At 34.9% G+C, this 16,128-nt stretch overlaps 1 protein-coding gene and 1 long non-coding RNA gene across 2 annotated transcripts in view; both read left to right on the top strand.

Annotated features, from left to right (window-relative positions):
* Positions 1-15,723, top strand: part of LOC110465252 — a 22,988-nt gene extending 7,265 nt beyond the window's left edge. Inside the window, exons 2-4 of the mRNA XM_021520957.1 lie at positions 11,659-11,782; positions 12,691-12,743; positions 14,815-15,723. Of these exons, the coding sequence (XP_021376632.1) occupies positions 11,659-11,782; positions 12,691-12,743; positions 14,815-15,723 (1,086 nt within the window). The remainder of the gene's footprint in view (positions 1-11,658; positions 11,783-12,690; positions 12,744-14,814) is intronic.
* Positions 2-634, top strand: LOC110465260. The gene is made up of 3 exons (XR_002464591.1): positions 2-91; positions 291-360; positions 555-634. It is a non-coding gene; the product is annotated as an uncharacterized LOC110465260 (long non-coding RNA).
* Positions 15,724-16,128: the final 405 nt, after the last annotated feature.

Here is a 16,128-nt window from a genome sequence, read left to right as displayed (position 1 = left end):
GAGCACAGCGAACATTTGTACACCTATATCTTTACCTAGCCAGCATAGGAATTAAAAGAGGTAGCGGGCACTAGAGCCAAAAGCAAATAATGTAAGTACTCGCGTATAAATATAAGTTTAATTCATTATAGTATCTATTCAATAATATATTTAATTAACGTAATATTTTTGTTAAAAGTAAAGTTAATATTTTGAAAGTCTTTGTAAATTTAGAAATCGGGCGTGGTCAATTTAGTAGACAAGTGATTTCGAAGAAGCAAGTTTTTAATATATATTGTTTCCTTTTATAGCTTACATTGAACGAGTAAGACTGAGGACTCGGCGGACTTTGTCCGAGAAAACCCTCTTCACATTGAAGAGGTGGGTATTTTAATATATTTGTAATTATGCTGTATTTCTATATAATATATAGATTGAATGTAACAGTTGTAATACGTATTCCATTATTGTAACTTATGTAACTGGCTACGGCCAGGTAGTTGTTTGACATGTCTTAGCTTATGTGATTGTATAAATGTTATATGTGTAGTAATATGATGTATTTCATGTTACAGGGTTTTTACTTACGTAATAAATTAACTGAGAAAAGAACCCAGGAGTTGTCGTATATCCACGATAAAAGACGACTATTACAATATCTAAATTTCCACCAATTAGAAGCATTTGTGTGGTTGCTATGTCAACGAAACATATGCGGTTGAATTCGCAGTCCCCTAATATCCCTATATACCAAGTTTCATCAAAATCGAACAATATCTAAATTACGACCAATCAGAAGCCTCCGTGTGGTTGCTATAATAACGAAACTATTGAGGTTTTATTCGCAATCCCCTAATACCCCTATATACCAATTTTCATAAAAATCGAAAAATATCTAAATTTCGACCAATCAGAAGCCTCCATGTGATTGCTATGGCAACGAAACATATGCGGTTGAATTCGCAGTCCCCTTATACCCCTTTATACCAGTTTTCATCAAAGTCGAACAATATCTGAATTTCGACCAGTAAGAAGCATTCGTGTGGTTGCTATGTCTTTGCAATGGCAACGAAACCTGTGCGGTTGAATTCGCAATCCCCTAATATTCCTATGTACAAATTTTCATCAAAATCGAACAATATCTAAATTAAGACCGATCAGAAGCCTCCGTGTGGTTGCTATGGTAACGAACTTTATGCGGTTTTTATTCGCAGTCCCCTAATATCCCTATATATCAATCGTCATCAAAATTGAACCAAATTTGAAGAAAATCGGTTTGCATTTGTAGTTATTGCAAAGAAACAAAACCAAGCAGATAAATACGTTTTTCGTTATTCAAGGGGCCATAACTTCGCTAAATGGGGTTCGCTGAAAGTGGCCATCGAATTTGGCCGAGCCCTTAAGGCATTTAACCCTATGACTAAGTTTGAAAAATATCGGTTAATGTTTGTTGAAGTTATTGCACGGAAACGAAGTGTGACAGACAGACAAACAGACAGACAAACCGAAATTAGTATCCCCCTTTTCGGTGAAAGCGGGGTATAATAAAAATAAAAGACAATCAGTTGTTTTGAATGTCGTCAAAGTAGCGAAAGGATCCATTTCACATCTGCATCGATATAACCGATTATGTGGTTGTCAGGCAAGCTTTGATGAGTGTCAATAAGAAACTTCTCTAAGTCAGCTTCGATTTACCAACTACATATAACTGATCTTTTTCGCCAGTCATAACAAGGACCCAGTGCAAATCTGCGGCGATTTCATCGATTATATTATGCTCAAGTCTGGTCTCAACATAACCTACTGTAATTACGTCCCGACTGTGCGAGCTGCATACAACTGGTGCTCAATCCGATATTAACATGACCATTCTAAATCTGCCCCGACTGTATCTTTTTCAGGCCAGTCTGCAAAAAGCCCCTATATAAACCTGCCTGTTTTTTCAAGCCAGTTTTAACAATACTTTAACTTAACGAACTACGTTTAACTGTTGCTCGTGTCAGTCAAAATGGACTACCCAAAATCTGCCCGACTTTCCTAATTATATGTTTCTGGTACTCTGGCCAAGAATCGGCTCTTAATTAGCCCCGACTTTGCTTAATTAGCTGGCGCTCAGGAAAATATCTTCCAACATGAATCACATGACTGACATATTATTAGGATGTATTTGTTTTATGGCCTTACTATACGTATTCTATATGACAGTGTCTTATTGTATTTAAGACATCACATGACCGATATACTTGTTACTGAACTGTTCTATGACCTATTGCCAGTTTAATATCGGGAAAAAGATTTAAAAAGTGATCAACTTATTGTCATTACCTTTAAGTTTGGCTTTTTTATGCAGTTTGTCGTGGTACATTATGATAATGACCTCTACATATGGTAGGCAGCATACCGGTTCCCTGGTTTCAAATTTGGAAAATTCTTTTATAGATTAGCCTCATTGGAAAACCCGAGGGTGGAATTTCCATTTTCTACACTCCTGGACATAAACAATCCCCTCTTTACAATTATCAGAACAAAATGAGAAACCATGAAAATGTGTTTTCACCAATTTCTCCTTACTAAGGTTTTCAAGAAAATATAATCTCGTCGTTCTAAATTAAACGTTAATATATGATAATAGCTTCTGATATTTCTGCCATGTTTTTGCCTGGTAAAGTAAAAAAGATGCATTAAAGGGGTTGAATATGGCTATAAGAATACAGTTCTTTTCACACGAGTGCTTTTAATTTATTGCCTCTGAAGGTGCATTGTTGCGGGGATTTGTCCCTTTTTTGTACGACGTTCTTGTGTTTATCACCGTGTATCAGTTCATGTGTCAGTAACAGTGACACCTGAATGTCTTATTATGACAAATGTTATTTCATCTTTTAAAGTTGGGCATTCGTCGCTCATCCTATTTAGAATAAAAGTAAATATGTATCGGTCACTGGCCTTTGGTGCTACAATCATACTACATGTATATATAACTCTCATGGAGGTGATCATCTGTTTTAGGTGGGTTGACAAGCTTTTATCACGCAGTGATATATTTCAACTCGTTTGGTGTTAAATATCTGATACCATAATCTATTTCAGGCTATAAGGGAAAATCTCGTAAATAATTAATTCTGCAAAAAGGATCTATGCTTTTTTAAATGATCGTACAAAGTCAGAACAATGTGAAGGTCAGCGTTTTTCATTGCTCTTTTGTTGGTACAATTATCCCTAACTTAATTAAAAACATGATAACAATACTTTCGGTTTTCAATATCTTGTTTCGAAATGACCAGTACTTTTGAGATAACGCTCAATTATGTCTCGGTTAGCACATGGCCAATGGTAGCTTCCTCAGCTAATGAAATGTTGCCAGAATCAGAAGGTTGCTTTCATATCGTAAAATACGCGGTGTTATCCAGTGTGTTTTTTGTTGACACGTTGATCTTGGCATACTTTCAATGGCATAGGGGTATTATATTTAAAATCTTTAAATGAGACTTTGAGTCATTTTTTGGGACGCTGGAGTCAAAAATTGAAAAAACAAAAAAAATCAATAATAATTCATACCTGATAAAAACGTATGGTGTTCGATAGGCTTTGAATTAAAATCCGTAGAGCTACAAAGGCCGTCTTGCCTCTTGCCAAGTTGATCAAACAAATGCCGTAATTTTAAATCCCCTGCGTGCGTGCTAGAACGAGCAAATGTTTTTGGGGTCAACGTTAAAATTCATAAGAGATGTATCATACCCAATATTTGGAAAGATAGTTTGCAGAGAAAAAGTCATATCATCTTTTAATTAAAATAATCAACATATCGTATAAGATTTATTTCCGTCACGTCGCCTTTTGCGCAATTCATTTTGAGTAATCGGATTACATGTAGTATAATTGGTTTTAACCAAATCGCCATCTTATTGACAAAGTAACCCAACAAGTACACTGCCAACATTATGATGTATTGAATGGTAATTTATTTATCCACGGACCAGAATAAATAATTTCCTTTCTATTTTACTCCTCAAACACATTAAAGATCAATATAGGCGTCGTCGCTTTCACTGCACACTGAGAAACATAAGTATATGTGTAGCACGTACGGTTTCACCTGCGCAAAACAACACATACAGATATTTCTTTACTGAAAACAATTATATACCACAAATTTGAAAAAGTAAATAACCTACAGACCATGGGAATTGTGATATTGTAAAAGCAAATATATATACAGGGGTATTTTCAGATGAAAAGTACTGTTTAGAACATAGACAATACATGTTTACAAATACAACACATTTTTGACATTTATAGACCAAAAAAAAGTAAGTAAGTTAGTCCATTAGCCAAGAACCATCATATAGTACATACATGTATACAGTGTACATACCAGCATATACATGTATACATGTTGTTTTGTATAGCAATATTATATACATATTCAATTATACATCTTTATTGCATAATGTAACTTTCATTTTTTCGTCTTAATAACTTCATACATTTTTAATGATGTGCCTTGCCTCTCAACAATGAAATGAAAACAACTGTCTGTAGAAGTCCTAGTTCAATTGTTTGAAATTGCCGATTAAATCGTCTTCTCATGGGGATATATCAAGATGGACAACAATATTTTTTAAGGAAGAAAGGAAACCTATCTCCCTTTTCCAGATCTGAAATATGTTTTAAGAAACAAAAGAAGAAACAGATAGGGAAATTGTTGGGTTTCCTAAGCCGCGAAAAAGACATTGTTTGTTTACATTGTTTTCCTGTAATTTTCTGCCAAAAGAGTTCGTGAAGGTAAGGACCGTTCATCAAAGGTATTTTTCGGGAAATTTTAGCTAAGGAATTCCTTATCAATTTTAGGTTAAGAAAACATTTAAGTTAAAGAACGTTGATGAAACCGGGGCTAGCAGTCCTTGAAAATGGTGACCTTATATGGGATAATATTTCAATTGATCTAAAAAAAAAACAATAAGAACAAATTAACACAGAAGCATCTAGAACTGTAACAGTGTAAAGAAACTTGTGACTGATGTTGGATGGAGTACACTAACATAGAGACGCCAAAAGCATAAACTTATTCAATTTAATAAAATGGTATACACTGTTACTCCTGAGTATTTATCCACCCTTATTCTACACCAAATAGCAGATACACATATGCATGGTACTAGAAAATCTTATATTCGTTCATCTCTCCATTGTAAAAATAGCTATTATGTGTCATACTTTCTACCCTCCACTATATCATCTTGGAATATTATACCAGGTGATATTAGAACAAATCCCTCTTTATCACACTTCAGGAAATATATTGAAATAGATGCATGAACGTCCCCTCATTCTTACTACTATTCTGAAAAAACAAAATCTCCATTATACCATACCAGTCTAAGACTATTATTTAGCAACCTCAATTACCACCATTTTAAAAGACAATTAGTAAAAAGTCCTCTATGTCAATGCGGGTAAGTAGAGGATAATACCCATTACTTACTCATATGTCCGATGTATATTCTTTTACGACAAACTTATTATCACTTCCCACCAACACCACAACTAATTTGTTATTATATGGTGATATCAATTTACCGGAAGCGCAGCTAAAATGAATATCTTGCATCTGTGTAGATTTATATTATGCATAGCAAGTGTTCATGTGACAATATATGATAAACAACGCATATGTATTTATCTTAATTCCTTTTCTATGTACGTACATGTTTGTTTTGTGAACAACAGATATTGTGTATGTGTGAGCGGAATAGGGTTGAGAGTCCTGTTTTAAACAAGTTGGGCATATGCGTGTATCAAATCGTACATAACTTTGTTAATGTATAGACATACATCACTCCGATACGTCAGTTCTTACTTGAGTATCACTGCTATTCATATTCATTGGTAATTGTTACATTGTCTACAGGTCCCCTAAGTTCTGCTATTAAACTTTTTTTAGTATTTAATAAATCAAAAGAAAATTTGTTTCTCTTTCTAAAACAGCCACAAAAATGGGGAGTGTGCTTCTTTTTTTGTCCCATTATTATTTGTGCTATTTTTCACCTTTTTCGGGGTCAAAAATCAAAAGTGCTACAGCTACACTAAATATGTAAAATAAATACCAATAATGTATTATTTTCCACTTTGTTGCATATTATTTTTATCATATTGAATATTGTAAAGTAGTACAGCAAAATTGAACCTGCTACAATTAAAAATGGCGACACAGTTACAATTTAAGCGATCAATCTAGTGTCATAAAAGGTGAAATTTTGGCCTTTTGTGAAGCGCAAGAAATACACATTAATACACATTTTCAAAATGGCCGTCGAACTGGTCATTTTCTTAAATTCCTGTATAAATTGTTCTACAAACAACATGCATATAGTTTTTTACGTATTTTTCAGATGCATGTTTGCTATTTAACATGATCTTAATTGGTGATATATTACAAAACCCCGTTACACCCGATCAAAACGAGATTTGAACGTGACTTAAACCTCAGAAGAGTACATCCTTAAAACAAAGGTGAAATTACATATGTGTGTGTGTATTACGTTCATTTTTCAAACTGAGCGTGGCAAAATATACTATTTACTACACTGCTTCTAAGCCCAGGAACCCTGAATTTAATATCAATGTGATAGTATTGAGTGTCTATTTATTACATTTTTACCAGCGAAATATTGAAAAAAAAAAATTCTACAAAAATGTAAAAAAAATATTAATGAAATTAGTGAAAAATATCACTTTTGCTGTTTGACCGATCAAAGCACTGATCAAAACTACCATGAGAAAAAGCCTGATTAGCTTAAAGATACTCAGGCCTCGAAAATCTATCTGATACATCAGCCCATTCTACTGCCCAGAATAATAATTACTTACCTATAATGGGAAAACTATTCTCTGGGGGAACACAACCTTTAATTTTACATTTAACTTTCATCCTATTTTCCACTCGTGTTGCACACTCGTGAAAGATATCAAAATATTAGCCACAATCGTGAAATATATTTGGTATTATTGAAGACACTGTTATATATCCTTTGTATACTTTATTTGTTGGTTGTACCCTACACCTTAATAATTTGTACAGCAGGTTTTGTGGTTGATAGCCACAAATAGACTCCCTACTCTAATGGTATATTTTACATTACGGTCAGCGAACGCTTCCCTTAATTTGTATTTTGCACAGAGCAATTAAACAGATATATAACTCAATTCACGCTAATGGGCAATGCTCCCTCCCGTTTGCAACGAACATTGTTTCAATCCTTATATATAAATTCTGTAATTATTATACATATATATATATTTACATCCCAAAAACTTGTTTAAATGATTAATATTTAAAAATCACCATTGCAGATACTGAATTTTGGTTGTTAAAATTTCAAAGCACTACTTTGTTAGCCAATCAGCACGCGAACTATTGAACGAATTTGTGTGGACTGTCGATAAGGCGGGAAATTTAAATTCTAAATATAAATTGTAAGTTAAAAAAGAACATAAGAGGCAGAGAAAACGTAAATATAAGTATTGAACTGTTTTGTATGGTATTTATGATCTATTTGAAAGGTACAACTTTGCAAGCAAACAACATAATGCGCGCATTATGTTGTTTGTTTGCAAAGCTGTGCCAAAAACAGTTCAATGCTTAATCCCGCATTGGATGAGTTTCTGTTCCAAATGATTTGTTGAAGCTATTGTAATGCTGGAAAGAACAGTTTCCAATGTGTACTTAAGCTTTTTTGCAGTGGTACGGGGATCCTCAAAAGCATGAAATGTGAATTAAATATATAACTTATCATAGGGTGCATAAACACTTAATGCTTTAACCAGGCTTTTTGTCGGCAAAAAATGTGCATGTTTCACGCTCATAATGTGTATTTTGTGGAAACGTTCACTATAATATTCTTCGTCCTACACAAAATACCTTAAAGCAGATGGAGTAAACATTAATGTCGTTACATAGGTCACAGCTGTTGTTTTTAAAAAAAACTGAGAAACTTAACAACTTTATTTGTGACATGTCTTCTAGAAATACTATCTATTTTTGATTTTCAATGTACCTATCACCTACCTTTGTATTTTCGGCGATTACGTAAACACTGGGCGGTTGTATGACAGTAAATACCTTCAACTGAAATCTGACGCATATGTTGATAGATTCATGAAGTTATATTTAACACTTCGGCTATTGTCGGTCTACTTGGAAAAACGGATAACCTCGATAAATACGGGAACCTTTAGCGTCTTGTTAAATTAGTACTTTTAAATCTTTATTTCATTTTAAATCTTCAAACAAACTAAAAATAAGAAATATAACTTACCGCCAAATACCTTTTATCAAATCACAAAATGGATAACCTCAATAAACACGGGAACCTTTAGCGCCTTGTTAAATTAATACTTTTAAATCTTTATTTCATTTTAAATCTTCAAACAAACTAAAATTAAAAAAAATATATCACTTACCGCCAAATACCTTTTATCAAATAACAACGCAAAAGGGAAAGGTATATTCTTCACTACAGCTGAATCTTGGAAGAGGAACTTGGATTCTGTGACTGAATTATTACTTATTAAAAACATCACAATACGCCGACGGAAGTATCATAATTATGTAATTGATTATTGTAGAGCAAACATTTACAAAAATAAATAGCTGTGAAAGGTGGGGTTCTTGCCTATGTTAAAATTCCCATAGACCCTGCCCACGCACGGACTTCACAAGTACTTCAATCATACTACGGCTGAACAGAAACAATAAGTTTTATTCGAAATCATTCAAAAAGAAAAGCCCCATAGGGCCCGACATGCATTTTGTCAAATGAATGCCTGTTACCCCCTTTTGAAGCTCCTTAACAATTCTTTTACTGTATGTTATGCCATGAAAAATGCTTTTATTGATTACAGAAATGCTAGCAGTTAAAATGATACCAAATTTGAATATGTCCGTAAGATAGTTAAGGTGACAGTTAACAAAAACTGACCAGATTTTCATGATTTTTCTGTTGAAATTGCTAATGTAGGTTATTTTAAACATCAAACTTTCAGAGTTCCTCTGAGTGTCTCATTAAAATATTTTATCAAAATTTATTTTGGTTATCTTACTGTCACATATCAAAACAATATTGAAATTAAACACCAGGGAAGTGCTTTTCTATAGTGTTGAATCTCTGCAACACAATTTATCTGCATTTATCTAAATCTAGGTCACAGATGCACATTTTCCAACCATAATGTTTTACTGTCATTATATGCATAACTTGTATCACTGTACAGTGTTTGCTTTATTTCCATGCTTTTTTTATCAATCACACATCGTCCCATATCAAGAGGGGGAGAGGGGAGGGAGGGGGGTATATAAATGAGCAGTGCACTAGCTAGACTGGGACACACATCAACGACCTTTAAAATACTAGTTGGACTCTCTACCAACTGGGCTATCGCAGACGATACCCCATATCAGCAAACAGCTGACTTCTTAAAATTAGACACACGTTTACAAAATAGTTCTGATGAAGTTTACTTTGAAAAATTTCCCAGAAAGTATAATATCTAAGCAGTATGTGTACACATTCCAACAGTTCGCTTTCCAGTGGGGCAGGTACAGTAATAGACTTTGATAGGATCTGTGGAATCTGCAACATCATACTTAATCCAGACATTGTATTTTGTTTGGGATTTATGTCTAGAATGAATCTAATCCCTGAGCAAACCAGTTGAATGTTGATGACCCCAAACCTCAAAAGTCATCTGAGGAAGCAAAATGTTCCGCTATATGTCCTGCTGCATGCTGATCAAGGTCCAGAAATACTGTAAACAGGTTTTAACTTAAAAAGAATTATATACAATGTAGTAGTATATTATAAGAGACTAGTGTAAGACATTGTAAATACAACTTATTGAATATGAAATGAGAGTGTAGTCATAAGACCAAAAACAAACACTGAAATATAGCTTGCAAGGCAACGGGACAGCAAATTTGTGTTGTGAGCAATGGGTGATATTATGTCTTCAGTCAACGATTTTGTTTATATACTGGAGGGATGGGTAAATACTGGGGTATGTCATTAATCGATGTAATTACCTGCGTTCATCTGATGATAAAAATATAAAAAAATATATATATATACTCAGGTATGTATATAGTATGGAATCAAAAGGTGGCTGCCTCCAAGGATGTCCTCTAGGTCCATTTCCAATCAGTCTTTGTTAGTGGGGTAGATAAAGACTGATGAAGATGAGACATCTAAGAAAACCAAGAAAAAATATACTTTGAATAATTAAGTGTGATTATTTGGTAGATATTTGTTTTCATGGTAAGCCATGATTTTTATATTGCTGATTTAAACATACAAAATACCAATGCATGCTCTTTTTGCCTTTTCTTCACAAGCTTTAAAATAATTACATCAGTTTTTGAAGTGAATTCACCGGAACATTAAAATTGCAAAGTTCGTTGGTAGATCAAGAACACCACCTTTATAGGTATCTGTATTTGAAATATCTCTATTTCATTGAATGATATCTGATATTTGTCAGAACCATCTTTGTTTATTTAAAGTTAAGTGTGCATGCCAGGCAACCCTTCTCTGGGTATTAAGTTTTAAGTTTGTTTGCAAAACGTTCAGGCCTTCACATTCATCCTCACAGTGTCTGTGATGATGTTATAAAAGGTTAAACACTCCAGTCAATGTTTAATTGCCCTTCCTTCTTTGTATTCATTGCATTCAACACTGTTTTAACAGTTGAGCACATATTGTGTATATGCATGTTATGAAATAACTCGCAGCTGAATAAATAAAGTTGTTGCCAATTTGAAATTATAGTTTCATGTTACAAACAAAATACTTCATCCAATGATCATTCATTACGGCCAAAATTAGTTGTTTTAGCTGACTCAAATTCTAGCGTATAACGGAATATATTTAAAGCTTAGCACTTTGATAAATGGGCGGGTTCACATAAAAATATGTATATGAACCAAGAAACTATATACAGAAACTCAAAGCATTGCATTCATAATTTAGCATGTTTACAGGATAATCTGATCAATTATATGGCCGCCTACCATTCAATATATGACTTGATCTAATTACATTTCCGTTTCCAAAACTACACATTCTTTCTAGGATTCTCCAACAGAGAAATACTTTTGACCGTAAATGTAGAATATCCACTGTTTCACCTATTCGCACATCAACATCCTTGACTCTATGTTTTGTATTTACGGCCATTTTCAAAAGATAAAAAGTACATAATTTGAACAACACACAACACCTAACCATTTAGGCACAGGAACCGATAACTCATCGGACCATTTGGTTAGGTTTGGTTTGTTTGTGCTCTACGCCGTTTAAACAGCTATGGTCATTTAAGGACGAGCCAGATTTAGTGATAGAGGGAAACCGGAGTACCCGGAAAAAAAACCCATTGACCTGCGAGCAGTACTGTGCGACAGCCCAACGCAGGCCTCGGACCGGAGACCGAGTGTTAGAGGGCTTGCGAACGTGGACGATCAGACGACTAAACTACTCGGCCATATAAGCAATATTCTACTACATTCCTAGAAACTTGGAGAGTTTTCCTAGTGCTTACACTAATAATTGTCTAATTTTTACTCATGAAAATACATTAATTATATAGAAATTTGAAGTATACAAAAAGTGTTGTTTTTTTTACCAACAGAGTGTGCGCCGAAAAGCGTTATTCCTATGGAGCTACATCTACGGTTTAATTAATCGCCATCCTGATGTTATTGTTCAATTTTTCCCGCTGAAGGGATACTATCTTCTATGTCTCGTTATATACCGTAAGTATAGCCTAAATGATACACTTTCCATTTTCATATAACTGGAGGCTATTGCCTTTCATTTGTCTTTACATTGAAAAATAAATATCTTTTCTTTTATTATTACTAAATGACTGATAAGGACTCTTGCATTTATCCCTTTCTCTCTCACCGAAAAGTCTTAAGATTAGGTTTTGGAACCGATAACTTACAGCCGAAGTTGATTAAGGAATTAGACGGGTCCATAAGTGAACTGTTCTGAGAAATTTAAAAACATTATTAAAGAAAAAAACTACCACAGTGTTTGGAAGACGGTTAAAGCATGATAATACTCAAAAACAGCTATCTGGTCCCTTAAGGACGAACCAGGCATTGATGATAGAGGAAAACCTGAGCACCCGGGAAAAATTAAAGACCTGTTGGAAGTAACTGGCGACTGCCCCACGTATAATTCGAACGCGCGACCCAGTGGTGGGGGCCTAGTGATCGCAGACGGTCAACAGACTCCTTAACAATTCACCCACTGCGGCCCCAGTTTAACAAAGATAGAATGATTATTATCAATTATCAATAACACACATGCCCGAAGAGTTTATTACTGTCCCAGAAATAAAGAACCCAGAATATAGATTTCAACACTCTCTGCCGTCAAATAAACATGAATTGAACTGATTGTTGTAAGTGGATATCCGCTTTTGCTAATATATACTGTAGCTTGCCAGGAACGCCACTGAGTATTCATTAATTTATCTATTACAGCATGCATAATTGTATTATTATGAAAGATTATTGTTTTATGACTCTTTATAAGAAAGACCAGGATATATAGACTCCTACCAATCATCTCACTCCATCATAGATGGTGTTTGACATTCAAATAACAATGTGTTAAAGCCCTTTGAAAATCAATCCTTATTTTATCATTGCAGTCCAAATAACCAAAGAATTACCCGATGAGGGATGGAATGATTCATCAGAATCAGTGAGTACATTTCTCTCATTTCCCAGTGTGCAAGACAGAGCTGTTCATGGTAAAGAAAGGGTGTATGTAGGGAATTCTATCTTACACCCCATTTCACCTTACGTTAATAAGTCACAATGGCTCAACAATGACTTGACGTCACGAATTTGGAAAACTCCGATGCCGCAATGGAGAAAAGGCGACGTGACTAAATTAAAACCTTGTACAATATATCTATTGTACACATTAGAAAGATGAGATTAATTGTTCTGCGCAAATTTTCCTTGCAAATATGGGGCATGCTTAATCTGGCTGACATATTCGTTTTCGTCTCAAAAACCCAAGGGGAAATTGGTATTTTCAAAAAGGTAGCCAGTCCAAACGCATTTTCATGGTTACTGAAATTATTCTGGTGGTAAGAATGAGAGAAAAATACTCTGTCATGCCTAAGGGTGAAGGATAGGGAAATTCCACCCTAAAGCATACACTCCTAGGCATGAACGAGTCTTTTATTCTTGGTTATAGTGTTTGTGTTGGCGTAGTATCCTTGCAAACAGCTGAAGTCAAAATGTGGGAGGTGGTTGTGTTGGGAGACATCGCCATAAAGAAAAATTAGGAAAGCGAGATTAGATATAAACTCCATGTATTGTAATTTGGATAACGGGTTACTTTTGGTCGTTTCCATATCTTCTTTGCAGAAGGCACTGAGTAAAAACACCAATTCTGCAAGGGCCAATAGTAGCGGCTATTACAACATGCAGTGCGATACTACAGGTCCTTCTCCGAACCTGAACAGTCTTCATAAGAGTCGGGAAATACAACGACTCCAAACATTCTAGAAGTAAAGTCATTCATATGAGTGAGGGAGTATAGTGATATATCAGTCTCAGTCAATATCGTGATTCATCCATATCAGTAGGGATGGGATTTATCAGTATCAGAAAATACTGTGATGCATCGGAATCAGTAAGTAAGTGATTAATCAGAGTAAGAAATTACAGCGATTTATAAGATAAGTAAAATGATTTAACAAAATGAGAAAATACAATAATTCAGAATAAGTGAGAACGTAGATTTACTATGAACACTAACTCATAAAATAGAATAAAAAATCGCTTCATCAAATGTATGGGATTTGCTTTTGTGTCGTCTGCTGGGGCCAAACAAGTGACCAAAATATATCTCCTGCATATATTTCAACATTAAGAATCCCTGTTTGTTCATCCCTTTACTTACTACTCTTTTATTACCCTGTGCCTTACTTGACAAAACCTCGATTTTGGCTATAGTGATGAATGTTCGCACAAGCATGGAAGGGTATGGGTTTTATTCCTTTACCGTGAACAAACACATGTATAATCCCCTTTTCTTCATCCCTTTCCTTAATACTCTTTCATTTCTTTGTTCCTTACTTGGCAAAACATCGCTTTTGGCTGTAGTGATGAATGTTCGCTCAGGCGAGGAAGGAAATGGGTTTTATTCCTTCATCGTGACCAAGCACAGCCTTTAAAACTCACTGCATGAAACTCGGTTTTAAATGTGAGTGTGTAAAGATAGTTCAGCACTATGTCAACGGAATATGATTGGATGGAAGTTCTTGCGTTACAATTTTCATATGCATATTTCCCCGTGTGTGTAGGCAACTTAAAGTGGTCCCGAGGGACCCATATTCCAGGACAAAGTCCTGAAATGACATTAGCTATTGCAAAGACTTAAAACCATTAGAAACGTCATTAAGTGGAGAATGCAGACAATCGCATCTCTTATAATGACAACTCACAAACAACAAAATGAATATTTGTAAGCATTGCAATATGTCTTATGGGTTCTTTTATGTTTCACTGTTTAAGGGAAAATATATTGCCAGCAATGGTAAGATATTATATTGCAGTTTAAAATTATGCCATGTCCTATGACGTTCTGGTAATCTATGTATTTTATTTTTTTAATTCATTAACCATGAATGCATTGTGGTGATAAATATAATCCTCTCATTCAATTCGCAAAAAAGCAAAATTATAGTTCATATGAAATACATATATACCACTTATATCATATGCAAAATATCGATAATTATCTTTTACATTTTCAGCTTTACACCCCGCCTCCAACTAAACCAAATGAAGCTTTCAACAGCGATTCTATGGATCCAGAAATAACGTTTGTGACAGCATACTTCGGTCTTGGCAGGTTCAAGAAAGGCGAAGGAAACTTGTATTTTGATGTCGAAAACTACTCCAAGTGGATGAATCAGTTTGCCAATTTCAACAACAATGTTATAGCTTTTACAGACGTACCAGAGGTAGCTAATCAGTTGTTTATTCTACGTAAGCATCTTCCCAAAGAACGAACCAAGATATATATGAAAAACCAGGATGATATGTGGGCGTTTAAACTTGCCCCGAAAATAAAGAAAATTTTTGCGCAGCCAGACTACCCAAAGTACCACCCAAATACAGTGTTAGAGCGTTATCCTTGTGCAATGCACGCCAAATACGAGCTAATAGAAACGGTGATACGAGAACGAATGTTTCAGACTAAGTATCTAGCATGGATTGACATTGGTTATTTTAGGGATGATTATGGGAAAACATTTCACCTAGACATACCTTCCGATTTTCGGAACGATCACATTGCGTTTGTACAGATGGGGAAGTTTGAACGATGCCGCACTGCATCATCGATTATAAAAGATAATATATTTTGGATCGCTGGAGGAATATTTATAGCGAGACCGGAATACCTAATTGTGTTCATTGAGGACTATAAGCGAGCAGTAGAAAACCTTATCAGCCGGAACTTGATGAGTACTGACCAACAGGTGATATACATAATGTATACAAAGGCAGAGGACATGCGCCCTCGTCTTCCCGTGCAAACATACAGCGCTTTTTGTAAATGTGACTGGTTCTATCTCGGCAAGCGCTGTATAGAGGAGTGGCGCAAGTCACTAAAACCCCAAAGTAAGGTCATTGAGGCATTCCATCGAAATATGTTGTAATTCTTGTTAAGTATTTTAACATATGATGTTTGGTCATTCAATATCCGGTAGAGCGTACAAGAAGTGGATCAGTGTGCCTATTTACTATGCCACTACTATATTTACTCAATACAAAAATAATTTGTTCGATAGACTCGATTCCCGCTTTCACCTAGTACTAATACCAATACCTGGCCTCCTCTGCTCTGACCAGGTATTAAATTACTCCCATGCCTTGTAATGGAGCAAAACCGGTGACACCCGAGTAATACTGTATTAGGCCATATATAGAAAGGATAATACAGATAACATCACGCGTGATCTGTCATTGCGGTCGTTTCTATTGTTTTCTCCAAGACGGACTTTGCTAAGTTCGTGAAAGAGTCTTTTCATTGGTAAGGATTCGTTTTTTTCAACAATTATGCA

This window comes from Mizuhopecten yessoensis, unplaced genomic scaffold (genome assembly GCF_002113885.1).
Source record: "Mizuhopecten yessoensis strain PY_sf001 unplaced genomic scaffold, ASM211388v2 scaffold11067, whole genome shotgun sequence".
Lineage (NCBI taxonomy): Eukaryota > Metazoa > Mollusca > Bivalvia > Pectinida > Pectinidae > Mizuhopecten > Mizuhopecten yessoensis.
This window is presented reverse-complemented; position numbering and strand designations above follow the sequence as displayed.